Source organism: Dipteris shenzhenensis, chromosome 32 (genome assembly GCF_047967505.1).
Source record: "Dipteris shenzhenensis isolate YYH24624 ecotype China chromosome 32, Dip_SZ_1.0, whole genome shotgun sequence".
Classification (NCBI taxonomy): Eukaryota; Viridiplantae; Streptophyta; class Polypodiopsida; order Gleicheniales; family Dipteridaceae; genus Dipteris; species Dipteris shenzhenensis.
The window spans coordinates 3,889,747-3,914,943 of NC_141627.1; the positions used below are offsets into that span (position 1 = coordinate 3,889,747).

Below are 25,197 nucleotides of genomic sequence, written 5' to 3' on the forward strand. Positions count from 1 at the left end.
AGGAAAGGGAAAGAATGTTGAGGGCTAAAGAGGGATGAGACAAGTTTAGGAAGGAGCAAGGGAGGGAGTAGTCAAATGAGGGGGAGATGGATTTTGTTGTTTCAAGGAGTAGATCCTGAAGTGATAAAAGGTGACAAGGGAGAAGATGACCTCTTCAAGTAACTATGACATCCAGTTTAAGAAGGCAAAGAATTGGCTTGTAAGAATCCAATAGGGAAGAAAATGTCTAGATAATTGAGTATGTATGATCAAACCAGAGGATAGAGGACTTCCAGGGCATGTTCATCTTTTTAATGAGACAGGTACACTTTATATATGGCCTGAAGATGTTTTAACAATTCTTGACATAATAATTGTCATCTTTATTTGAAGAGTTAGCATCATTATGATTAGCACCTTTTGAGTGAAAGGAACACATTTAGAATGGCCAATAGAGTCTATAAAAAAGTGGGTATTGAAGAAGTAATTTGAGTTAAGATGTTGACGCCCTTGATAGGCATCTTCCTTGCATTAATCGACCTCTTTTGACGAGAGGTTGCAAATGAAGGCAAGGGACTGAATGTAAAAGGGTGCTAGAGAGCTGAGATTATCAAGACACCAAATCTTATGGTTGACAGAAGGAACTTTAATTGTGTCAGGGAGGAAGAAGGGGCACATAAGAAGAAAATTTCTTGTTCTCTGCTATCAAGAGGCTTAGCCAGTTGCGAAAGAGACTGAGGGAAATTAGAAAGGGGGGGGGAATTAGATATAAATACTGAGAAGGTTAGATTAAAAGGGGAAAATTAGATATAAATATATAGAAAGGGAAAAGTTAGATATAAATATTGATAAGGGAGAGAAAGATATAAACCTACAAAGGGAGGGGGGAGGGAAGATGAGGGGCGAGGAAAAAGAAGAGAGATATAAATATATATAAATTGAGAAGAGAGGTAGGGGGGAGAGCGTGAGGAAAATAAATGAAGGAAGGGGGGAGAGGGGGGGAGGAAATTAATGAAAAAATAAGAAAGCCAATGACCTGTGAGTACATTTCGTAGGTAAAGGTCAAAAGGTCAAAAGGGGAGGCAAGGGCTCAAGGCCCGAAGCGAAAGGCAGAGGCTCACAGGGGGGCCTGCCGGGGCAAAACTTGGGGCACAGTTATCGTTGTCAAACTCTATAGAGAAGGTGACTAGTTTGTAGGAAATTATTAAGAAAAGTTTAGGAAGATGGGACATAATGAAGGAAAAACAGGAAAATAAAAAGGGAAAAATAAAGCAATAAATAAATTTTAAGGAAACTGAGGAAAAAAGGAATAAATAAGGTAAATAATGGGTTATAAATGATTTAGAAGAATAGGAAAAATATGAACTTGAAAAAAGGGAAAAGAAGGGTAAAACTTAAGTGAAGAAATGAGAGTGTGAAGGAGGAGAGATGGGGAAATTAAAAAGGAAAAAGAAAGGGGGAAAAAGGAGGAAGGGGTAGAAGAGGGGTGTGTGTGTGTGTGTCGAAGACAAGACAACAACCCCCTTGCATAGTGAAAAGACAAAAGAGTCAGGGTAAAGGATAGAAAGAGAACATTATAGAATTGAGGAAGAGTTTGAGTATGTAGGCAATGGGAAATTTCCAAGGAAAGCACCATCTTTTCCATATCTTTTCCTCCACAGGCTAGGTGCATCCCTACACCCTAAATCCGAGGGCTGGTTTTCTTATGTAGGCACAAACACCCATGAGACATCTCTTGGAGTATATAGTGTTCAAACAAAACTTGTAAACTATATACAATGAACGTGCAACACTTTCATTCTAACCTATTAGAAATATTTTCTCAATTTTTATAAAAATGCAAAATTTTAGGCACTTTAGTTATGTTATAGGAACAAAAACCTACAAAAATTCTTATGTCACAAATATCATGACGTAGAAAACTTGTAAACTATATACAATGAACCCACAACATCAGTTATGTTATAGCAAGAAAAACCTTGAGAAATCAAATTTTGTGACATAGAAAACGTGTAAACTATGTACAATGAACCTGCAACATTTTCATTCTCACCTCTGTAAACTATAAACACTGAACCCGCAACATTAGTTATGTTATAGCAAGAAAAACCGTGAGAAATCAAATTCTGTGACATAGAAGAAGTGTAAAGTATATACAAATAAACCCACAACATTTTCATTATGGTGTGTAAAAGATATATTTTCACAATTTTGTAAAATCTCCCAAATGTGGGGAATCTGATAGCAAGGAAAAATCTTCAAAAAATGGGAATTGTGTGAGGAAAGTGTTTTCTGTCAAAACTGTTTTTCACCCACAAGATACAAAACGAAAGCTGTGTCTCTCTGCATTGTGGAGTGTCTCTAGGTTTTGGGGTCTCAAATCCAAATGCAGGAGACCACGCCCATGCCTGGACACCCTTGAACGCCTCACAAACATGCTCATATCAACCGCTTCTCAATTCAGGTCCGTTTGCCTGATCCACTCTTTTGAGACTTAATTAGCCTATTCCTGTTCTCCATTTCTTCATCTCTTTTTCCAACTCCCTTTTGTAGGTTCTGCTTTGCAGCACTGCTTTTCCGTACCGCACGCAAGAAGTCTGGTCTCCGCGGGTTGTCTAAGCCTTCTCTTTTACTCCCCGGCAAGAAGCCTGCTTTGCAGTATGCGTGGGGATGGAGACAAAGACGAATTGTGGCTTTGGGTGCCCTCTCTTTTGGGCAAGCTTTCGAGCCTGGAACTGTGAGCCATGGAACTAAAGTACCGGACCATTGTCATGGTGTAATGCCGGCAACGAATCTCGACGGTGACGCCAGTGTATGGATTGAACAGGGCGCATCTTCTTCATTTTCTGGCAATGGATCATGTACATTGGCATTTACTGTATTGGAACCATCGCCAAATTCTTCAGAGGATAACGTTTCTGTCGCCTTACCCGAGGAAGGGACATCGTTTTACTCCGCTGAAGATAATGTTTTGGGAATGCAAACAAGGGAAGAAACATTGTCCAGGTCACAGGAGGAGATTGCTGTATGGTCCAAGTGTCCAGAAGAAGACATTTCCATTTTTAAAGCCGAGATATCGAGAAGAAAGAACATAAGTTTGTCTAAGAGGCGCAAATTTCGAGGGAACAAGGGTAAAAAGTTTGAAAGGCGATTATGGTGTCGTCCTGGTTTTGTGATGTCAATTATTTGCTTTCCTGCCTTAAAACATTACTTGTTCCGTGATGGGTATCATGCATTGTTCACCGAAAAAGGTGTTTTTGTGCCACAGAGGCGCTTCAGTGTCCTGATGGTGTTATAGACATGCCTGAGGAGAATATAACAGTAAGGATTTGACGCTTTTTGGTCTTTTCAAGTTGTTGTGCTTGTTAGATTTTTTAGTTGCCTTACCCACTTTATTTGATGTGGTTCTTTCAAGGATATGGATGTTATCTCTAGCTTGTTGCTAGGGGAGAAATGCAGGAGGAAACGGATAAGCGTGGCAAACAAGGGTAAAATTCCTTGGAATTTGGGAAGGAAGCATACTGAAGGTATAGCTTTAACCTCAGCTTTGTCACACGTCAGCGTCTTAGCTTTGAGAGTACTTATCCTTTGGATCCCTTCGTATACTTGAAAATTCAAAATTTTGATTTTGTAGAGACAAAGCAGCGTATTCGGGCTAGGACTTTAGAGGCTATGCAAAATCCACAGGTAAGATTTAATTTATTTTGACTTGGTCTCACCATGATAAACGTGGCTATCTTCAATGTTTGATGTCAACATTTGCCATGCCACCAAAGGCAGTTTATATGGAAAATTACTAATTCTTGATGTTTATCTTATTCATAGTTACGTGAGAAGTTGCGAATCCTTGGGTTAGCACAGAGGTTAGTGGTGTTAATCCTTGGTGTTTGTGGTTAGCTTTTGAATTGAACTCCTTAGTATCACAAGTTGCTTTCATGCATTTCTAGAGTCGAAGGGTCACAAATGTAGCAACTACTAAACAAAGATGTTTTTGTCCTAATACTTGTCCTTTCTTCAATAGTTTTGGTTAGCTTTACGTGTCTATACAAGATTTTGTTTCTTTTTGCGACATTGGCTTGAATCTATATTCCTCCATGTTTTTTTATGGCAATATTGTTTTGATTGAGAGTCTGCAGACACCGAGAATTTTTTCCATGTGTATTTTTATGGTTGCATTATTTGCTAATTCTCAAACCATTTCGACGAGTGAAGATGGTACCCAAAGCAATGTAGAATTGCTTCCGAAAAATTCCATTGAATTACAAGGATGAATAGCTCCCCCAAAATTGCACTAGATGTCAAAAACTCAGCCTAAGAAAGTGGCGGAAATATAGATCTTCAAGAAACTAGGAAAACTTTTTATTGTATTGTCAGTAAGTAGCATGAGTATCTCCAATCAAACAATGAAAACCAATAGAAACTAGAAATTAGGGAGTAAGCGAGGTCAAGTATCTACATAACCAAAAAATCCATGACCAAAACTTCTCTAGATCTCAAATTGCTGAAAAGGAAGACCATGTATTCTTGGAACATGTAGCGAGCAAGAAAAGACTCCTTGGAGCAAATTGCGCCGTGCGGAGGACTAGATTGTCTAAGCATGTTTTTGCTTGGGTTCGTTTGGGAGAGACTAAAATGAAATTGTATAGTCTTCACAAGCAGTTGTAGCCTGAATGAAGAGAATATAGACTACTTTTTGATTGGCCTTCCCCTTCAGTGCCAGCATTTTTCACGGTCAAGTGCTGATAGAAACTTAGGACAAAAGCCTATCTATAATGGATGGTCAAGTATGTCTGGGTGTGTGGATTTGTATGTGTGAGAGCACATGCTTATACCATGGTCTACACCCACGGTTGGGCACTGATGATGTCACTGGGGATGGGTTTGTATGAGTTCAAGGTGATGCCATTTGGGTTGACTAACGCACTTCAGGCCCTCGTGAACAAAATCTTGCAACCACGTCTCTTCCAATATTTGCTGATTTTCTATGATGACATCTCCATTTACAGCAAAAACCAGGAGCTTATTGAGCATGTCAAACACGTGCTGTAAATTTTGAGCTTGCATAAGCTCTATGCAAAAGCTAGCAAATGTATCTTATGACAGAAGAGGCTGAATACTCGGGGCACATTGTGAGCAGAGATGTGATTTTGGTGGACATCGCAAGGGTGAAATGCGCGAGGAATGGCCGCGGCCACTAAATCCCACCCAATTCAGAGGTTTTTTGGGTCACCTTGCCAAGACAGTAGCTCCTCTTATGGACCTCCTGAAGAAGGATGCCCTTTCATGGTCAAAAGAAGCGCAGCTCGGTACACCTTGACTTCTTACTGCCATTCATCGTGGAGGCTGATGCTAGTGGCAAAGGCTTGGGGCTGTTCTATGACAAGCGCATGGTGTAATAGCTTTTGGAAGCAGAAAATCTGATGCCAAAGTGCTCAACTACCATGTTTATGATCACGAAATTTTGACCATCCTACATGCCTTCAAAAAGTGGCATCACTAGACACTCAGATTTTTCCTCACGCAGCCCAACTTGTCAGCTAAGAAAAGGAGATGGCTACTTTCAAGCAAAAGAGATGGCTGGCTTCAATGCAGTATGATTTTGACATTCAATACAGGAAGGGGGAAGAAAATGTGGTTGCAAATGCCTTAGTCCAGGATGTGGGCTTGCACGTTGTCTGCAGTTTCTACAGATTGGATACATGTCATTCAAGAATTGTACATGCAGAATTCAAAGATATCAGCCATCTTTTCAGAATTGAAGGAGCCCTCATGCCAGGATCATCCCGAATTTATAGTGCATAATGGGTAGTTGTGGTTTCGAAACAAAATTTACTTGGTTCCAGATTTTACAATTACAGGCAGCTGTTGTTGAGGGGAATGCATTCTTCCCCTATAGTAGGACATACAGGTGTCACAAAGATGTATGACAGGGTAAGGCATGGTTTTTTTTGGGAAGGTTTGTGGAGAACATTTGCCATGCCAGCCACATAAAGTGGACAGCAAATTACCACCTAGTTTGTTGCAGCGATTACCCATTCTAGAGGGCAGATGGACACACACAGCAATGGATTTAATCACGACATTGCCTTCTACAGATGGAGTATGGGACATCATCTACGTAGTTGTGGATAGGCTGACAAAACATCATACCCACTAAGACCTGATATTCAACATCATAAGTTGATTGGCAGCTCATTGATCACGTGTTTAAGCCTCATGGATTCCCTCAGGAGTAGTTAGTGATAGAGACCTGAAATTTATGGTTCATTCTGGCATGAATTATTTACAGCAGTGCGTACATTAGTCACTCCTAGCCCTGCGTTGCTTGGCAGCTCATGGATCACGTGTTTAAGCATCATGGATTCCCTGAGGAGATTGTCAGTGATAGAGATGTGGAATTTATGATTCATTTCTGGCATGAATTATTTACAGCATTGTGTGCATTACTCACTCCTAGCACTGCATGCCACCCTAAGAGTGATGGCCAATCTGAAAGGGTGAATAAATGTGTGGAAGAATACCTGAGGTATTTTTTTCACGACACTTAGAGGTTGTGGGATAAGTGCACTTGCTGGACTTTGCCACAGAAGCAAACAAGGCAGTGGATCCCATCGAAATTCTTCTTTCCCAGCAAGAATCATTACTTGATTTCCTGCAAATGGTAGGATTTTCACCTTGATATTGATCAGAAATCTGATGCATCCTGAAACCAGCCTCAAGGCTAACAAGAGGGTGGTAGAACACTAACCAAACAAAACCCTTCACAGCAAAATACTCAGCAAACACTCCAAAGACAGATAGGGGGAGCTAGAGCGCTCCTGCTCAACTACAAAGGCACAGACTGGCCCCAAAGCCTTGGCTTCCCTTTCGGTATTTCTGTATTAATTGAAGAGTGCCACAAGGAGATTACACAGTGAGTACCAACTCACTTGCATACAATGCTCCTCCCTTACTCATTAGGCATCAATATCACAACACATTAGCCCTGCAGGGCTCTGCTATCACACCCATGAGACCATAAGCATCCATACTCAGTGCAAACACCTGCATTTAACATGGGGAGCTATTATCTTCAGCCCAAGCGAGGCCACACGCTCCACCAGACAATCCCAAGTGTTCACTGATCACTGGAATACCCAACAATGGGTGAAAGCATAACTCAGCTGCCCCCGGTGCCCAGAAGTACAAACAATTTCTGCAAGCATTCATCGTGATCACCTTGCCAAGCAAGTCTCTTAAAAAACACAGCCCACTGCTCATCGGCCAATATGACCCCCAAGCATAACCCCTGTGTGCATTCCTTTTACCAGGCATATACTATGGTGGTCATTGCTTTGCTCACTCCCGGGTCGTTGGCATTTATTTCCGCCCAACCATGAGTACATAGCCTGAGGTAACAGCCAGCCTATCCACCTCGTACCTGCAAGCTGCCCAAAGGAACAACCAGCCTGCCCTTACTCATCTGTTTATAATGAGCTCTCCCATGCATTTACTCACCTGTGAGCAATCCGTACTTGAGGCTGCAGATGCTTTGTACCACAGCCCGTACACGCCTGTACCAGCAGCACGTGGATCTCCGCACATTGACTCCTGTCCGCATTGTCGCACCTGACTATATAGCTCATTACCTGTATTGTGTGTACGGAATAGTCCGTACTATCGTACGACTTCAACAGCCAAGGCTAATCCACACTAGCAACAACTACGGGTACCCGTGCAGCCATGAAGCCTCCTTCCACTGCCTTCCGAATGTCGTACGGTCACCCGCGGCCATCTGCTAGCCAACCTCTCCTTGTTGACGGTGCCTCCCGTTCTGTAGCCTTTGTCCCTGTTTTCTCTTTCCTTTGGCCTTCCAAGGCCTTCCTTTCCAAAAAGGCCTTGCCATTTGGCAACCCGCGCTTAAGTTTTCCCCTAGGGGCTTTAATTCGCCCCTAAGACCTAGTTGGTCAATACCAATGACCAACTTAGAGCTCATTTGTCCCTTGCCGGGACCAAATTAATGACAAACTTCAAATTCTAAGGTGCTTTGGGCCCCTCTTGGCCCTAGACCTTTCATTTTCCCCTAAGGGACAACTTCCTAGGGGAAACTTGAACACCCTCATCCCGTGACCTCGCCACTTGATTCCCAGGGTCCAGGCAACATGCGAGTATCAAAACTCACTCCCTTGTGACATACCACTCTCTTGAAACATGGCAAGCGACCTCAATTGGATCTGGATGTTACATATGGAAAGCATTATGAATCCTCCAGTGATCCGGTAGCTTCAACTTGTAAGCTACATCAACATAGCTTCTCTGAAACTTGAAAAGGCCCATAATATCTCATGCTGAGTTTGGGAAAGAACCGATCTTTGCCCCTTTTCTTTTTCAGCCTTGCCTTTTCAAAGCGCAAAAGAACCCAATTACCTTCATTAAAAATAAGTTCAGGATGGTGACAATTAGTTGCCTTATTTTGCTTTGCCTGAGTCTTCTGGAGAGCCTGCTTCACCTTCTTATATGCCACATCCATGCTTTCAACATACCTATCAGCTTCAAAAATCTTATCCTTTGTATGCAAGATAGGTGGAACTTTCTTGCCTCCTTCCACTATTTCAAAAAGAGCTTTCCCAGTGGAAGTATGCACAATATTGTTGTACGCAAATTCTACTAAGGGCAGAAACTGCTCCCATGTGTCCTATGCTCAGACACATAACATGTCAGCAAATCAAGAGCAGTCAAATTGGCCTCTTCAGATTGCCATCTGACTGAGGATGAAAAGAAGATGAAAATCTCAACGTAGTGCCCATATTTTCAAAGAGCCCTCTCCAAAAGAGACTCGTCATGCGCGGATCTCTGTCACTTACGATAGATTGAGGCATCCTATGATATTTGAAAATATTCTACATGAACAACTTTGCCATATGATCCGCTGTAAGGGCCACGTGGCAAGGCGGGGGAGCAGAGGCCAGCAAACGGGCTGGCAAACCCCTCGGCCTGGTCAGTAGGTTGACCCCAAGGGGGTTGGTTTTGGTCGGCCAGGGGCAGGGGGCTGAACCGACCAGCAGTCAGCCCTCTCTAGGGCTGCTGGGTCGGTTGGCTGGCCAGGCTCTTGGGCCTATATAAGGAGGGCCTTTGTGCCCTCATAACTTATCACTTGCAGCAGCAGTTCAGGGAGCAGGAGGAGCAGCAGAACAGGCGCCTGTGGGCCTCTATCTAGGAGGATTCAAGTGGGCTGTAGAGCTGCAGACCTAGCTCAGAGTGCTGCCCACCTACGCTGGTGCAAAGACAGCAAGGTGGAAGGGATCTAGACAAATAGTCTACAGAAGCTCAAGGTGGAGCACGCGGGCTCGAGTCTAGAGATAATTGGCAGATAGGAGAAGGACCTTGTGGTAAGATCAGAGGACCACACCATTGGTGGGACTCTGGATCTATCTCTTTTGTATTGTGTCCATAGTTTTGGACGGAAATATATTATTTTGGTGGTTTCTCTATCTGGCTGGTTCATTGTCCATTGATGAGTCTGCACATCTATTTTATGCACATAAGTTAAGAAGTTTGTGATTCCACATCCCACACCACACTGTGTGAGCTCTTGGGCATTACTATCAGTCTTCCACTGTGTGTACCCTTTGTTGGGTCATTTCTAACACAGAGACCATCATTCCCCGTAGGCGTCCTAGGAAGATCAAATATAAAATCCATGGCAGTGCTTTCCCACGGTCTATGCGGGATTGGCAATGGCTGCAACAATCCAAGTGTCTTCTGCCTGTCAAACTTGACCTTCTGGCAAATGATGCATGTTCTGACAAAGGCATCCACCTCCCATCTCAAAGCTAGCCTATAGAAAAAGTGTTCCGCTACTTTAACAGTAGCATCAATGCCTCTATATCCTACATACGGTGGACCATGACTTTCTATCATAACCTTTGACCTTAGCTGCTTTGTGACACCAAGGTGTCCACGCATCATAATGAAGCCATCTCTGAGAGTATAATAGTCATGCTGTTGATTATTAGACAGCTGGTCATAAATCCTTGAGAAATCCTCATCTTGAGCAAACTGGTCCTTCATTGCATCCAACTCACTGTGATAAGCAATGGTTATTGCGGAAACCTGAGGCTTCCTTGACAATGCATTGGCCACTACATTCTTTATGCACTATCTGGCAGTGAAATATGGATAAGAAATTGGTCCATCACATATGCTTCTCAGATAAGTTCGTCTGAGTGAGGAAATATCTTAGAGACTGATGATCTGTCTGCACTATGAAATCAGCCCCAAGCAAATAGTGCTTCCACGTAGCAATGTCGGAAGAGAAGCCGGAGCATGCAAGTAAATTGTGGCTGACAGATCTGCCAATGCAAAGTCAACCTCCTCTAAGTCATTTGCGAAGAGGGTCAAAGACTTTGCAAAGCATGGTGGAAGAAGGAAGGAGACTTGCTTCAGTTACTTATGTGAAGTTCTTACACACCAATAGGGACGAATAGGAGAGCTTGGAACATTCCTTGATATCCTCATACCATCTTTAACCTTATCCAAAGCACCATGGACTTCCTTATTTGATTTCTCCACCAACTCATCCACATCTGTTGGAGGAACAGCTAGTGTGTGTCTTCTTTTGCCAAGGGATCCACCTGCAATTCCCTTGTTTCCAAGGAACTTAGCTTCCTTGCATCCTAATGTAAGTCATGAGTCCCATGGTTCATTTCTCTCCCTTCTTGACCAGCCTGCTAAAGGCCCCTCTTTTACCCGGTGTCCCTTCTTTCCCTCCAGTTTTCATCCTTCTGCATATTCTTTGATAGAAGCTGCTTCCTAATGTTCTGCTTGGTTAGTTGCATTGTCAATCAAAGGACCTTCATGAGCATGTCGCGACCGCTTCATGTGCTTCCCTACCTTTTATCTCAATTTTGACCTTTGGCCTTGCCTCACCAAGGCATGCATCTCCATCTTTGCACAGCCTCTCTTTGGATCAAAGTGCTTGCACATGGCATTTATATTGGCTTTCCGCTTCTTATGACAACTTTCGCTTTGGAGCATGACCCATCCACATGAGGTTGTGTGTCACCAAATTCGTACTTCTCCCAAGACATAAAAGAGGAATCTTTATTGCATTAACGATGGTCAAGAAAGTTGAATTTGGTTAACTAGAATAAGCTTTTTCTTTGCATTATTAAAAGAGAACTGTGGGGACACCCACAAGGGACTAGGATTAGTCCAAGAACAGGAATGCATGCATTTCACTAACCTCTAATGGGTTAAAGTGCTGGAACTTGTTTATGCAATGTGTAGGACCTAAGAGAGTGCAAAAAGAACCCAAGAGTGGGGAGAAAAGCCCAAAAAGTGTGAGGGAAAGAGAGAGGGGTGGAACGTTAGGAGAGGGAGACACAAGAAGTGTGGGTGTGTAAAAAGTGTTGAGCCACACCACAAACTCAAAGGTTTTATTAGGATTAGGGATTCACCCTATGACTGTCTTAAGACAGTCATAGGGGTCATAACTTTTAAAGGGTGGCAATGTGCCTTTACCCCAACAACCTCCCACCTAAAGGCTAATGTGCCTAAAGGGGAGAAAAGAATAAAAGTTACAGCAATATACAGTTACTGTATACAAGACCATAAAATAAGAATGGTCTCATCCTAATCCCATGATGTGGCGACAATGTGCAAACCGCTTTGTAGGCAAGCTCTTAGTGAGCAAATCTGCAGGATTATCATCAATATGCACCTTCACAAGCTCAAGCCGCTTGTCTTCCAGTACCTCCCTGATGAAATGGTATTTCACATCTATGTGCTTGGTCTTCTGATGAAAGACCGGATTCTTTGCCAACATGATAGCACTCTGACTATCACAATGCAAAACTAGCATATCTCCTGTAATGCCCAAATCTCCGACCAGCCGAGTAAGCCATATTGCTTCCTTGCAAGCCTTAGTGGCTGCAACATATTCAGCTTCAGTGGTTGACAGTGCAATGCATTTCTGCAACCGAGACACCCATGATATAGCACCTCCTGCAAATGTAAAAATATAACCGGTAGTAGACTTCCGGTTATCTGCATTCCCTGCATAGTCTGAATCTGTAAAACCATGCACCAATGCATCCTGCCTACCATAGCATATGCACAAGTCTTTGGTACCCTTGAGATACCTCAAGACTCCTTTCACTGCTTCCCAGTGCCGCTTAACTGGATTTGCCATATACCTGTTGATGACTCCCACCGCAAAAGCAATATCCGGACGAGTGGCAACCATGGCATACATCAAAGAACCAACTGCAGATGCATACGGAACCTTGGCCATCTCAGCCTTATCATCATCTGATCTGGGGCTGTCCTTACTGCTGAGTTTTAAATGAGGAGGCAACGGCGTACTAATAGATTTCCCCCCCTCCATTTTAAACCTCTGCAGTACTTTGTCAATGTACTCCTTCTGTGACAGAAACAAAAGTCCCTTGGACCTGTCACGAATAATCCGCATACCAAGAATATGGTTTGCATCACCCAAGTCTTTCATGTCAAAAGACTTATGCATTTGCTTCTTCAAAGCACTAATCTCCTGCTGAGATTTGCTGGCAATCAGCATGTCATCCACATATAGAATGAGTAGCATCAAACTGCCATCCTTTGCCCGTTTGGTGTACAAGTAGTGATCGGTCTCACACCTATGATACCCTTGGGACTGCATGAAGGCATCAAACTTCTTGTACCATTCTCTTGGCGCCTGCTTGAGTCCATACAAGCTCCTCTTGAGCTTACACACAAGCTGCTCTTTCCCTTTAACAGCATATCCCTCTGGCTGACTCATGTAGATCTCATCATGGAGATCTCCGTGAAGAAAAGCAGTCTTCACATCCATCTGACATAAATCAATGTCCTCATGAGCAACAAGAGCTAACACTGCTCTCAAAGTAGTCATCTTGACTACAGGGGAAAAGATCTCATCAAAGTCAATGCCCTTCTCCTGCTTAAATCCCTTGGTAACCAATCTGGCCTTATACCTCGGTAAAGCATTTGAATCCACTTTGACTTTGTAAACCCACTTGCACGGCAAAACCTTTCTGCCTGCAGGTAGCTGCACCAAGTCCCATGTATCATTTTGAAGTAGGGAGTCCATTTCTGACTGCATGGCTTTCTCCCACTTCCTTTTCTCTGTTCTTCCCATAGCTTCCTTGAAGCTGGAAGGCTCACCACAATCTGTGAGCATGATAAAATCAGCCACATTATTGGCTCCTGGAACAAACCTGTCAGGAGGCCGTTGTACACGGGTGCTCCTCCTAACAAAATGCTCCATATTAGGCTGCTGTCTAGCCTGTTCGTCATGCATGACGGGTGGCTGTACCACCATATTTGGCTGTCCTACAGCGCCATTTTCTGGCATATCCAGTGGTGCATCATTGGCAAAATTGTCTGGCTGATTTTCAGCCTGTATACCCTCTTGAACAGGGTTATTTACAGCAGCCTGCTGCTGCATATTAATGGGCAATCTTTGCTGTCCGACATCATCATAAACAACCCTCCTGTATTCCACAGGTTTCACGGGTTCGTTGTGTACACTATCCTCTTTAAAGATGACGTCATTGCTGCGTATAATCTTCCGTTTGACAGGATCCCATAACCTGTACCCCATTTCACCTTCGTCATCGTAACCCATGAAGATGCATCTGAAAGACTTTGGTTCCAGTTTGGTGCGCAGTTCTTTGCGTACATGAGCAAAGCACTCGCAGCCAAACACACGTAAGTGCTTATATGAAGGTGGCTTGCCAGACCACACCTCCTCTGGCACTTTCAGCTCCAAAGCCTTGTTCGGCGACCTGTTAATGAGGTGAACTGCTGTTTGCACGGCTTCTGCCCAAAAGCCATGGGGCAATGCAGCATAAGACAACATACATCGAACTTTCTCCTGAATAGTTCGATTAATCCGCTCACTCACACCATTTTGAGATGCATTATGAGGGGCTGTGAGTTCCTGTTTAATGCCCTTAGCTTCGCATAACTGTACAAAAGCATGTGACACATACTCACCCCCATTATCGGATCTGAGGCATTTCAGCCTGCGTCCTGTCCGATTCTCAGCCTGAGCGACAAACTTCTTGAAAGCATCTAAGGCATCGCTCTTATGCTTCAAGAAATAGACCCACACTTTGCGTGTGGCATCATCAATAAAAGTAATGAAATACTTTGCACCCCCTAGTGATAGCTATGGCATCTCACACAAATCAGTGTGCACTAGATCAAGCGGTGCTCTATTCTGGGGAGTTCTCCTCTTATGAGGAGTCATAGAATGCTTTCCAAAAATGCAATGATCACAAGTAGGCAAATCTGAAAATGAAAGAGACGGCAGATAACCCAAACGTGACAGTTCTTGCATTCCTTTAACGGACATGTGTCCCAACCGGCTATGCCACAATGAAACCTTTGGCAGCTCGGTTATGGCAACAACATGATTACCTACACTGGAAACATAAAGAGGGTACAAGGTATCACTCTTATAACCCTCAGCCACTACAACCTGGCCATCAGTAATTACCCATTTGGAATCCCCAAATGTGGTGTGATAACCACTGTCATCCAACAAGCCAGTGCTAATCAGATTTTTCTTGATTTGCGGCACATGGCGAACACCATTAAGCATAAATATGCGTCCGTCAGGGAATACTATCTGTATACTGCCAATCCCTGCGATCTGACATGCATAGTTGTTCCCAAGGTGAACAACTCCATGAGTACCTGTGTAGGAAGTAAACCACTCCCTATGAGGCGTAACATGAAAAGAAGCACTTGAATCCAAGAGCCAGGTGTGCATGTCATGGGCATCAACAACCAATGTATGTGCAATTACAGCAGAAGAACATAATACATCATGTCTGTCACTGTCACTGTCCTCTACTGCAACATTCACTGCATCCAAGTCATCTGCCTTGGCCTTGCCTTTGCCTTTGCTTCCACTGCCTGCATCCTTTGTCTCAGCCTTCTTGGCTTTCTGATCCCGTATAAACTTGAAGCACTTAGACTTCACGTGTCCCTTCTTGCCACAGTAAAAGCATTCAATATCCTTTTTGCCACGGGAATGACTGCGGGATTTGGACTTGCCAGCAGATCTCCCCTTCTGCTGAGTCCTACCTCTTTCCTGTACCTGCAAAGCATTGGAAGTCTTGCTGCCCCTATTATTCTTCCAGCTCATCTCCTCCATAAGGAGAGAGCTCTCCACATCAGCATACATAAGAGTGACATTTGAATTTGACAGAGTGGTCTTGAAAGTGTCCCAACTCTCAGGGAGGGTACACAACAAGAAAGTAGCCTTGAACTCCTCATCAAGGTTCAATCCCTGTGCAATAAGCTGTGTAAAGATGGCATTGAACTCACTCAAGTGTGAGGTCATAGCTGTACCTTCCTTCATGCGAAGGTCGACAAGCTTCTTCAACCAATAAACCTTACTGGCTGAGCTCTTTTGGGCATACAACTCTTCTAGCCTCTGCCATAGGCCATAAGAGGTCTTTTCAGCCCGAACATTGAACACAAGAGAATCAGTGAGAGTAAGCATGATAGCCGCCCTTGCGGACAAATCAAGCTCCTCCCACTCATCATCTGCCATCCCAGATGGCTTGACACCCTTCACCCTTATGGGCTTAGAAATCTTCTTTAGCAGAAGTACATTCAAACACTGTTCTGCCCATAATGCATAATTGTGTGCCCCTTCCAATTTCTTTATGTTCAGTATTGAGGATTCACTTCCCCCTGATGCCATATCAGACAAGGAAAGTGCCTGACTCCCTGTAAGTCAAAAAACGACTAAATAAAATTCTGATTTCTCAGAAAACCTGCTCTATCAAGAGCCAGGAGCACTCACAATAGTGCTGTTTTTTACTGTCAAAAAATCCTGCAGCAAAACAGAAAATTTTCCCTCCAGTCACTGTACCTTCTGACACACTGTACCGTGCTCAAATAGGCATAAAACAGTAACTACAGAATGCTGCAGCTGTTCCACAAGTGCTTTACAAGTGCATCATCATCTGACGAAACACAAAACACTGATGTCCTGATCACTTCTCCCACCTCAGATGAGGTATTGCACTGATTTTATATGCATAAACCACTTGGCATACACTGTTTTGTCCACTGAAAAAGGCTCCAAACACCTCAGCCTGTCACAAACCTGCAACAAAGTATGGGACAAATCCCAAACAATCACCCTTCTGCCAAGGGGGGGATAAAAGGCATATGAAGTTCTCAAATAGTAACTCAAGTGCTCACAAGCAAAATCTGGGCAAAAGCCCCTTGATTTGACACCTGTACCAAGTGAAAAACACCTCAACACTGAGGTAGCATACAAAATACAGCGCTCTCCTGGCACTTTCACCTGACAATGTAATGCATAAACTACCACACATTGTGGCACTAGTCACCTCAAGCACGAGGGACACGAGTGTACTTGCTGTACCTCAAACACACAGTTTTAGAACTGAAAAAATTCCGGGAATGCATCAAGAAAAAAACCTCGTTGTACTTTTGTACCTGCGTGTACTTGCAAGTACCACGCAAAAGAGCAGAGTGCTCTGCCTTTTTCCTTCTTCCCCAAGAAAAAATTTCTGTGCCTGTTGTACCTGCAAGTACCTGCTGTGCCTGCACAGTGTACCTGCTGTACCCTGTACTTGTGAGGGCACGGATCCCAAAAAAAAAAGTCGAAATCTTGGCTGAGGGTACAGTCGGTACGGCTGCCTGTTGCGGCGTCCGTACAGTCGGTACGGCTGGTCGCGGCTGCTGCCTTGCAGCCGGTCGACTGGCTGCGGCCGCCTGGTAGGTTGCGGCCGCCTGGCTGCTGGTAGCAGCTAGCAGCAGCTAGCTGCTGCTGCAGCTATGGCTGCATGCGCGCCTGCTGTGCGCGGCGGGTCGCGCACCTGCTGCGCGTGGTTGCGCCTTGGCTTGTTGCTGCCCTGCTCGCTGCTGCCGCGCCCTGCTCGCTGCTGAGGGCACGAGGCCCGAGGGGAGAGGGAGGGGTAGACCGGAGTGAGAGGGAGAGAAAGGCTCTGATACCACTTGTGAGGGAAAGAGAGAGGGGTGGAACGTTAGGAGAGGGAGACACAAGAAGTGTGGGTGTGTAAAAAGTGTTGAGCCACACCACGAACTCAAAGGTTTTATTAGGATTAGGGATTCACCCTATGACTGTCTTAAGACAGTCATAGGGGTCATAACTTTTAAAGGGTGGCAATGTGCCTTTACCCCAACAAAAAGTAGGTCCCACGAGGCCTAAAAGCATGGACAAAGGGGCACCTCTTTAAAAGGGAGGGCCCATGAGAGAAAAAAGGCGCCAAAAGCACCAGATTTAAAAAACAAGCCTTAAAAGCTTGGCTTTTATGTAAAAGTAGTTTTAGAAAGCAAGCCTTAGTTTTTTGCTAGGCCTAGTCTATAAAATAAGGCCCCAAGGCCTCCCAGATTCATTCAAGACTTGTACTCGCCCTATCTCTTGGGCTGTTTTCTTCTCTTCTCTGTGATCTATCAAGTGGGAAAGACGTTCATCATCCTTGGTGACATGCTTCCAATCTCTTGCTCAGAATTCTCGCAGCAAAAAGCACTTGCTTTTTATGAAAAGCATGAAAAGCATCTACTTCTCCGAAAAAGCACCCGCTTTTTGTGCACACGTGGCCTTCTTTTCTCCAAAGCGGCGTAAAAAAAGCATAAAAGCAGTAAAAAGCAACAAAAAGCACAAGTTGCCATTTCGTTTTTCTCATCATGGACATGGCCTCTTTCAGCCCTCACAAGTACAAGCACCTAAGCAAGATTGCGAGATAAAGGGGAGAAGATCCCAGGATGAGGATTCCTATCGAGAACTATTGACTGAATTAGCTGAAGTAAGAAAGAACCACTATGTTATGGGAAATCTAAAGGTAAGTATTTCTTTCATGATTAAGAAGTTTGATTTATCTTTATTTAAAGATCTAACCCTTGTATCTTATTACAAGGAAAGAAACAATGTTGCTTCCTTGATTGTTTTAGGAATGAAAAGGCAAGCACACAAGATTGCATATACATACACATGTGGTCCTAAAGTATGTCTTGATGGGACAAGCTAGCTATACCGAGTTATATTTCAGTTTTGGAGGATTCCAAGTTATAGTACACGAGTGATATAGTCTCTATTATTATGGAACCAGTTTTCTGTGACCTATGTGGTCAAGGCTATGGACTCTTTGTTTGGTCTCATCAAACTTACGTATACATGGTACAAGGACAAAATAATCTCAGAGTTATTATATCCAGTTTATGGCCTTGACAGCTTATGCCAAAGAGAAGAAGTGTCAGAGACTACTTGTATATCTTTTATGAATTGAAGAGTTAGATGCATGACAGATTCAAGATTAGACCCATTTGAGGGTAGTATGTTCAAGGTTGGCCAGTTGAACAAGGTATGCATGCATTTTGCTAACCTCTAATGGGTTAAAGTGTTGGAACTCGTTTGTGCAATATGTAGGACCTAAGAGAGTGCAAAAAGGACCCAAGAGTGGTGGAAAAGCACAAAGCAGGTCCCACGAGGCCTAAAAGCATGGACAAAGGGGCGCCTCTTTAAAAGGAGGGCCCATGAGATAAAAAAGGCGCTAAAAGCACCAGATTTAAAAAGCAAGCCTTAAAAGCTTGGCTTTTATGTAAAAGTAGCTTTTAGAAAGCAGGCCCTAGCTTTTTGCTTAGTCTATAAAAGAAAGGCCCCAGGCCTTCCAGATTCATTCAAGACTTGTACTCAGCCTCATGCTTTGTTCAGAGCCAGTTGTACAAAGTATTATTCTATTGCAATAAAGACCTTCGGGGGGGTCCAACCCTTATTTCTAGGCCCTAGTGTTGCGCGTGCTGCATCTCCTTCTCTCCCTTTGTTCTATCGGGAAGAATCTTTGAGATAAGTGCTGCAATTCTGATTTTCAGATTTCAGTTTGTGTTCTCCAGTTTCTATCGGGAGGTTCTTGTGAAATATTGCAAAAATATTGTGTGGAAGTAGCAATCTCTGTTCTTTCTCTCCCTCTCTCAATTTATTTTGTTTCCTCGTCAGTTGAAGTTATCAGATGCTGTTTTTCCTTGATATCTTTGAAATTCGAAATCTATCTTGGTGATTATCTGCTAATGAATTGAGGATCCAGGCTACATTTCTACCAGACGTGATTTGTTTTTAGGGTTTCAAGGCTGATTACGAGTTCGTTTTAGGATTTTTGGTCCCCAATTTCATTGTGCTAGCTCGGCTAATACTTATTCGTATAGACAGTGTAGCCTCTCGGATTTCTCGAGGGCATTGAAGCTTTTCCTGTTCTCCGAGAGTTCTTGCCCACATGTCAAAAGCTTTCCTGGACTCTACAAAGCAACAAAATACAGATTCTTTTTTATGCTTGGCCCCTTCTGATGCAGCCCTTATGGTGACCAAGTGGTCTACTATGGAGTGTCTGGGGCAAAACCCTACCTAGGATGGTGCCTTGACCCCTTGTGTTTCTGCCCATTTGCTGGTTGTTTGCTCAAGAATAGTGACATATTGCTTAGCCATTAGGCTGCTCACCATGATTGTCTTGTAGTTCTTTGCCATTTTGTTGTTTCCTCCCTTGGGATTGGTACAATTCTACTAAGTTGCCATTCTAGGGGTAACCCTTCCTCTAGGGCCATATTCATAAGCTTGGTAAGCATTTTTATGTCTTCTCTCCCCCCATATGATCATGCCCTTGTGCATCTAGAGCTTTTTCATTTGCAAACTTTTTCAGCCCTTTCCCTAAGTCTTTCGCCATTATGATGTTGTTTGCTACTTTGATGGACAAGTGATGATTTACCTTTTCTTCCCCCTCTCGTTCATAGAGGTCCTCGATGAATTGTGTAGGCACATAGAAGGAGGAGAGTAGGATAGGATTAGATGTCACATCAAAAGTCCCACATGAGTGATGGGGGGAGAGAGAGACAGAGACAGAGACAAAGAGAGATAGAAGAGAGTAGGCACACGGGAGGAGGAAGAATGCCATATCGAAAGTCCTACATGAGTGGTGGGTTTGGACTTATATAGTCCCCTCCAATATCCCCTGTAAATATCACTAAAGTGCCCCTAAATTAGCCCCTTTTTCTCCTAATTTACAACCATCTCTTCCCATAGAATTTTGCCATACAAAATACATGTTCTGGTAGTCACACAAGGTGCTGCGACAGCAAGTGATGTTGATCAGCTTGGTGAAAGATAGGGGTACCCCTGGAAAATGCTCTCTGCTGCCATGATTATTCTCTCTCCAGTAGTTCTTTACATCCGCTGAGGTACTCAACGCAGACCTTATCGCAGAGTACTCCATCTGTGATACCCACAATGTGCTCAAGGACATAGAGAATGTGACCCTCCTTGTCCATAGGTCGCATTGGATGTTGACCCACATGTGGTTTCCGAAACACATTGTAAATCTTGGAGGTGCGTAGTAGCTCCAAGTGATAAGCTACCTCCCCAATACAATCTTATAAGGGCCATAATACCGATGAGAAAGCTTTGTGTTGGTATTACCCTTTGGTGAAACATAACGATTTTATGGAGATGTAGATGTGATCTCCTTCCTTGAAAACCAAGTATCTCCTATGCTCATCCGCATATTTCTTTTGCTTGGCTTGGGCTTCTTGCGCCTCCATCTGCTCCAATTCATCTCGTGCTCACTGAATTTTCACAACCATGTCTGCAATTGAGGAAGGCATTTCCACTTTGCACCCATCAGTGCCTCAAACGCGCTCATTCCCATAAAGAGATGCTTAGGGGCAAAGGTGGCTAAGCAGTTTTGGTGAAAGACTCATGTGTGGCAAGTTTTCTGGACAAAGACATTGAGGGCCAATTCATTGTGGTTGAGGTAGAGCTTGTAGGATTCTCTTTCAAAATTGCCTCTTGTACAATCCTCACAAAAGAGCCAAGTTGTGGTTTGGAGTCTGGACCTCAAGGAAAGGATGCATGGGCATAACCGTATAATTGCAGGGGACTGAAACATGACTAGAGTGAGGTAGATAGATCCCACTGCAAGAGGGATATGAGTGTGTTAATTGGGTTGAGCTGGTTAGTTTCTTGGATGTAATTAACTGTGTGGAATTGGATACTGAGGGCATAGTTGGGCTCACCTGGATCAACAAAAGGAGGGGGGATGAGGTCAGGGCAAGTAGGATAGATAGGTTTTATGCCCCAAATGCTGGATGGCAGATGAAGGCTCCTTTGAAGGGGTCCGTAGTATTCAGGAGTGTGCCACGTGCTCATCAACCTTTGCTGTGGTCAGTTTTACTTCCATTCAACTTCAAGAGCAAATATCTTAGAGATGCTCGGTTTGTTGATAGGACTCAGGTAACCTTGGAAAGAAGCCATTGTTGCAATTGCGGATGCCTTGATGGGATGCAGGGATCCAGGCTGTGAACCAGGTGGCAAAATCTCAGGACCGCGAGTCCATAGTAGTAGAAGAAGAGAGGCTGCCCTAGCGGAAGGTTAGAAATGACCTCTACGCAGCATTGGAAGAAAATGAAGAGGGTTTTGTTCTGTCGACCTTGTTGGTAGATGTGGAGGAATGTTCGAAGGTGTAGGAGATGGGGAGGATTGAAGAGGCAAGGCTTCTTAGCAGGCTGCTGTGGTTGTACCAGGGCGATTGCCCTTCCCACCTTTTTTTTTTTTTGAGGCGAGAGGAAAGAGTGGATTCAGGACAAGGATGGCCGTGTGGTGATAGAGTTTTGGCATATAACTGAGGTGTTTGAAGACTGAACTAAGCGAGATCACCGGAGCTGATTTTGTCGGTGATGTGCAATGGGAAGTTAGTTCAGAGAGGGTCTGCAGAAACAGCGAGGGTTTCTAATGCACAAAGGGCAGCCATCGCGTAACAATTTTCTCAGCTGGAGGTACAGGAAGCTTATGCATGACGAAGATAGAGAAGTCTCTTGGTCCTGATGGCCTAATGGAATTCTACCGAGCATTTTGGCTGCTACTACAGAATGACTTGACCAGCATATACCTAGATGAATCCAGGAACTTTCCCAAAGTCGTCCTCTAAAAACACAACATAGTGCAGTTTCAATCTCATGATAGTCACTTATAAGATTGAAAACCATAAACTCCATCATGCATAGCAAGGACTAGCTACTATGACATCCCCACTGACATCATCAGCGCCCAACAATGGGTGTATTGACTTGACCAGCATAATCAATCATAAAGGGTCCTTGTCATAAGATGTGAATGCAGGCTTAGTCAAGCTTTTCCCGAAGAGGCAAAAAAGATTGATAGTAGGAGATTGGATGGTAAATGAGATGAAACCTCCTTTGAAGGGTCCATAGTATTCAAGAGTGCACTATTTGATCATCAGTTTGGTGATAAGACTTGGGTAACAAGAAGCCACAGTTGGCATTGCAGATCCGCTGTGTAGAAGGGACACATGGACTGGGGCGGTGAACCAGTTGGCAAAAGATTGGCCCAGCGAGTCTTGTCGCAGTAGAAGAAGAAGAGAAGCTGCCCTTTTGGAGGAGGTTAGAAATGGCCTCTATATGGTGGTGGAATAAAACCAAGAGGATTTCGTTTTCTCTATGTTGTTGGTAGATAGGGAGGAAGGTTTGAAGGTGTGGGAAATGGGGAGGATTGAAGATGCAAGGCTTCATAGCAGGCTGCTGTGGTTGAACCCGGGCAATGGCCCTTCCCACTTCTTTATTGAGGTGAGCAAAGAGGAAAGTTAGGAGGGGGTTGATCGGATTCAGGACAAGTATGTTGGTATAGTGATAAGAGTTATGGCATATAGCTAGGTGTTTAAGAGTGAACTAAGTGAGATATCAGGAGCTGATTTTATTGGTGATGGGCAAAAGGAAGTTAAATGCAGAGAGACTCTGCAAATAGTAACCGCAAGGGTTTTAGATGTGGAGTAAGTTGCTTAGTCCTGGCGGCTTCACTAAGGAATCTACTGAGCATTTTGACTGTTACTACAGGATGACTTGACCAGCATGTTTCTGAATTACAGGCTTAAAAAAAGCAGGCATGTGTTTTTCTGTCCAAATTTGCCTCCATTTTTGTTGTTGTAATGCAACGGTGTTATTTGATTTATTGTGATCTGCAGGCGAACTCAAGAGACCAGATCGAAGATAAGTGCTACCTTGTCAAGCTTGTGGAGCTCCAGGAGGAAGATTAGAGAAATTCAAGAAGCGTGTGTTGAAGAATGGAAAGAATTGATTGCAGAGACGGCAAGAATTGGCAGTGCTGGGGACGAGGTGTACCAGTGGGACAGTTATACCACCATTAGCAACAAGTTACAAATAGCATGGAAATTATCGAGGAAGGAGAAGAAGAGAAAGAAAGCTTTGAAGTCTAAAGATGTTAAGCACAAGACAGACCATAGAACAAAGATATCGGAAGCAATCAAAGCCAAATGGACTGATCCTGTAAGGGACCACAAAATTTCTCGAGGCATGTGGCAAATCTTATCTTTATATTAGAGTCAGTGCTGTAAATGCAGCCAACGATGTTGTCTAGCAGTCCTCTAATTTGTTGATTTGTCTTGAAGTGATACTTTGTTGGTTCTTGCCTGGTTGTAGGATTACAGACTTAGTGTGCGACAGGGTTTTAATGCTTACTTGATGGAACGCGGAATCGAACCTGGCGTACGGAGAAGGAAGCCGAGAACGAAGCCCTTGGGAAAGAAACCTCAGACTATGGTTGCAGATGATATAGACAGTAAAGAAGACTCCATTCTTGCAGCAACGTTGGACAATGCGTCTAGTACTTTACAATTGAGGGCAGTCGAGGATTTACCCGCATACAAACATCCTCATAGTGGAGAGAGGCTGGAAAAACTGAAACAGATACGTGCGAGTCGCTTCTCTAAAGAGATGAGGCGAAGGGAAGTGATTGAGCGAGCCAGGTAGTATTGGTGTCTATTGCATCATATTATATTTACAACTGCTTTTGGTTTTGTACCGATTCTGACTTGTGTGCCTTCCCTTTCTTGTTGATTAAATAAAACAGGATCCTCATGGCAGAAGCAAAGAGAGCGGAGAAGGCTCTTGAAGCTGCAGCAATCAACGATAAGAGTGCGTTAGCTCCTCTTCTGGAAACACGAAGACTCCTGGCGGAGGCAGCACGCTCGTTTGAGGCATGTCTTCCGGCTCAAACAGAGGATCTTCTGTAATTCTGTGGAGAAAAAGAATTACAGAGAAAAGATAAGGAAGGCCAAATCGTTGAGGTGGGATTGCTCCATCTGTGTTAGAGAGCTTACTGCATGCTTTTCCAGTTTTCCAGGAGAAATTTGCTACGTATTTCATTTTTCAAGCCAGTGAAAGTGATCATGCCTTTGTTCTTTACAGCAGTTCTCTTGCGTTGGTTGTCACGATCTTGTCTTTCATAGTGAAAATATCTCTACAGACAATCTGGTAGTAGCCAATGTCATGGAGAAATGGAAGATACGGAATGCTTGCCTAGAGTGAAGCGTCCCTGACTCGTGAAATTTTCGACCCACTGGAATGGCGAAGGATCTTAGATTACATCTTCCACCTCTTTGGAAGCTTGCGGCATGGACACTTGCGTGATGAGGATGATCAAGTGAAGGATAAAAGGTTCCCAAATGGATTCTTTGTATGTAACCTTTGCCTATAAAATAAGCGTTTCATATTTAGTCCAATTGGGAAGAACATGGCTTTTTGGATGGTGCCATCCACCTAGAGGGGGCCTTTTGGGGATGATTAGTATGAAAATTGGTGGTTGCATGGTCCATGCTTTGATCAGCATCATAAACAGTTGGATCGAAGATTGCAGATTCCAGCTCTTTGGAAGCCTTTGTAATGAAAGTTAGCAAATGGAATCAAACTTGTTGTTTGCTTGTATTATTTGCCCAAGAGACTCTGTGGGTCTTTAGAAACCCAGTATAGCTGCTTATGCTTGGGCACTGATGACGACGTAAGTGTTGCTTTGCTTGGTAAGTATGTCTTCCTTTTGTTACCTCTTTTTGCTTCTCTTTCATTTTCTCTTTTATTTTTTGTGCAGATTTTTGGACTTTAGAACAACAAAAAATGTAAATTTGTATGATTGGATATATTCTAGTCTTACAAAGATATAATATTTCTCTAAGACATAATTTTAAGAAACTTAAGTCTCCCTTGGAAACACATGGATCTTTGGATCATATTGTCCATCTCCTTTCAGGAACACATGGGAGCAAGGTTATATGGTATGAAATTTGATGGTTGTGTGGTCCATGCTTTATTCAGCATCATTAACAATCCGATCCCTTTGGATTTACATGGGACCAATGT

General features: G+C 43.6%; 1 protein-coding gene across 3 annotated transcripts; it reads left to right on the forward strand.

The window, feature by feature from the left end:
• Positions 1-2,286: 2,286 nt before the first annotated feature.
• LOC147880197 (uncharacterized) lies at positions 2,287-24,815 on the forward strand. 3 transcript variants are annotated; one of them, XM_087371318.1, is made up of 10 exons: positions 2,287-2,443; positions 2,533-3,110; positions 3,248-3,300; positions 3,395-3,506; positions 3,614-3,666; positions 3,805-3,842; positions 23,010-23,331; positions 23,485-23,810; positions 23,915-24,131; positions 24,253-24,815. In XM_087371318.1, the coding sequence occupies exons 1-9, from the start codon at positions 2,415-2,417 to the stop codon at positions 24,075-24,077; spliced, it is 1,674 nt and encodes a 557-aa protein (XP_087227444.1). In that variant the 5' UTR covers positions 2,287-2,414; the 3' UTR covers positions 24,078-24,131; positions 24,253-24,815. The 3 variants fall into 3 exon arrangements, with proteins under 3 accessions (XP_087227444.1, XP_087227443.1, XP_087227445.1); XM_087371317.1 differs by having other exon boundaries at positions 24,256-24,814; XM_087371319.1 differs by lacking the exon at positions 24,253-24,815 and having other exon boundaries at positions 23,929-24,085.
• The last annotated feature ends 382 nt before the right edge of the window (positions 24,816-25,197 follow it).

What these genes read in the sequence shown, in the direction of transcription:
- LOC147880197 (XM_087371318.1), top strand. Translation starts at nt 2,415, where the DNA reads ATGCTCATATCAACCGCTTCTCAATTCAG. An exon ending in TGCCTGAGGAGAATATAACA is followed by an intron (nt 3,301 to 3,394) that starts GTAAGGATTTGA and finishes GGTTCTTTCAAG; the next exon opens with GATATGGATGTTATCTCTAG. An exon ending in GAAGTGATTGAGCGAGCCAG is followed by an intron (nt 23,811 to 23,914) that starts GTAGTATTGGTG and finishes TAAATAAAACAG; the next exon opens with GATCCTCATGGCAGAAGCAA.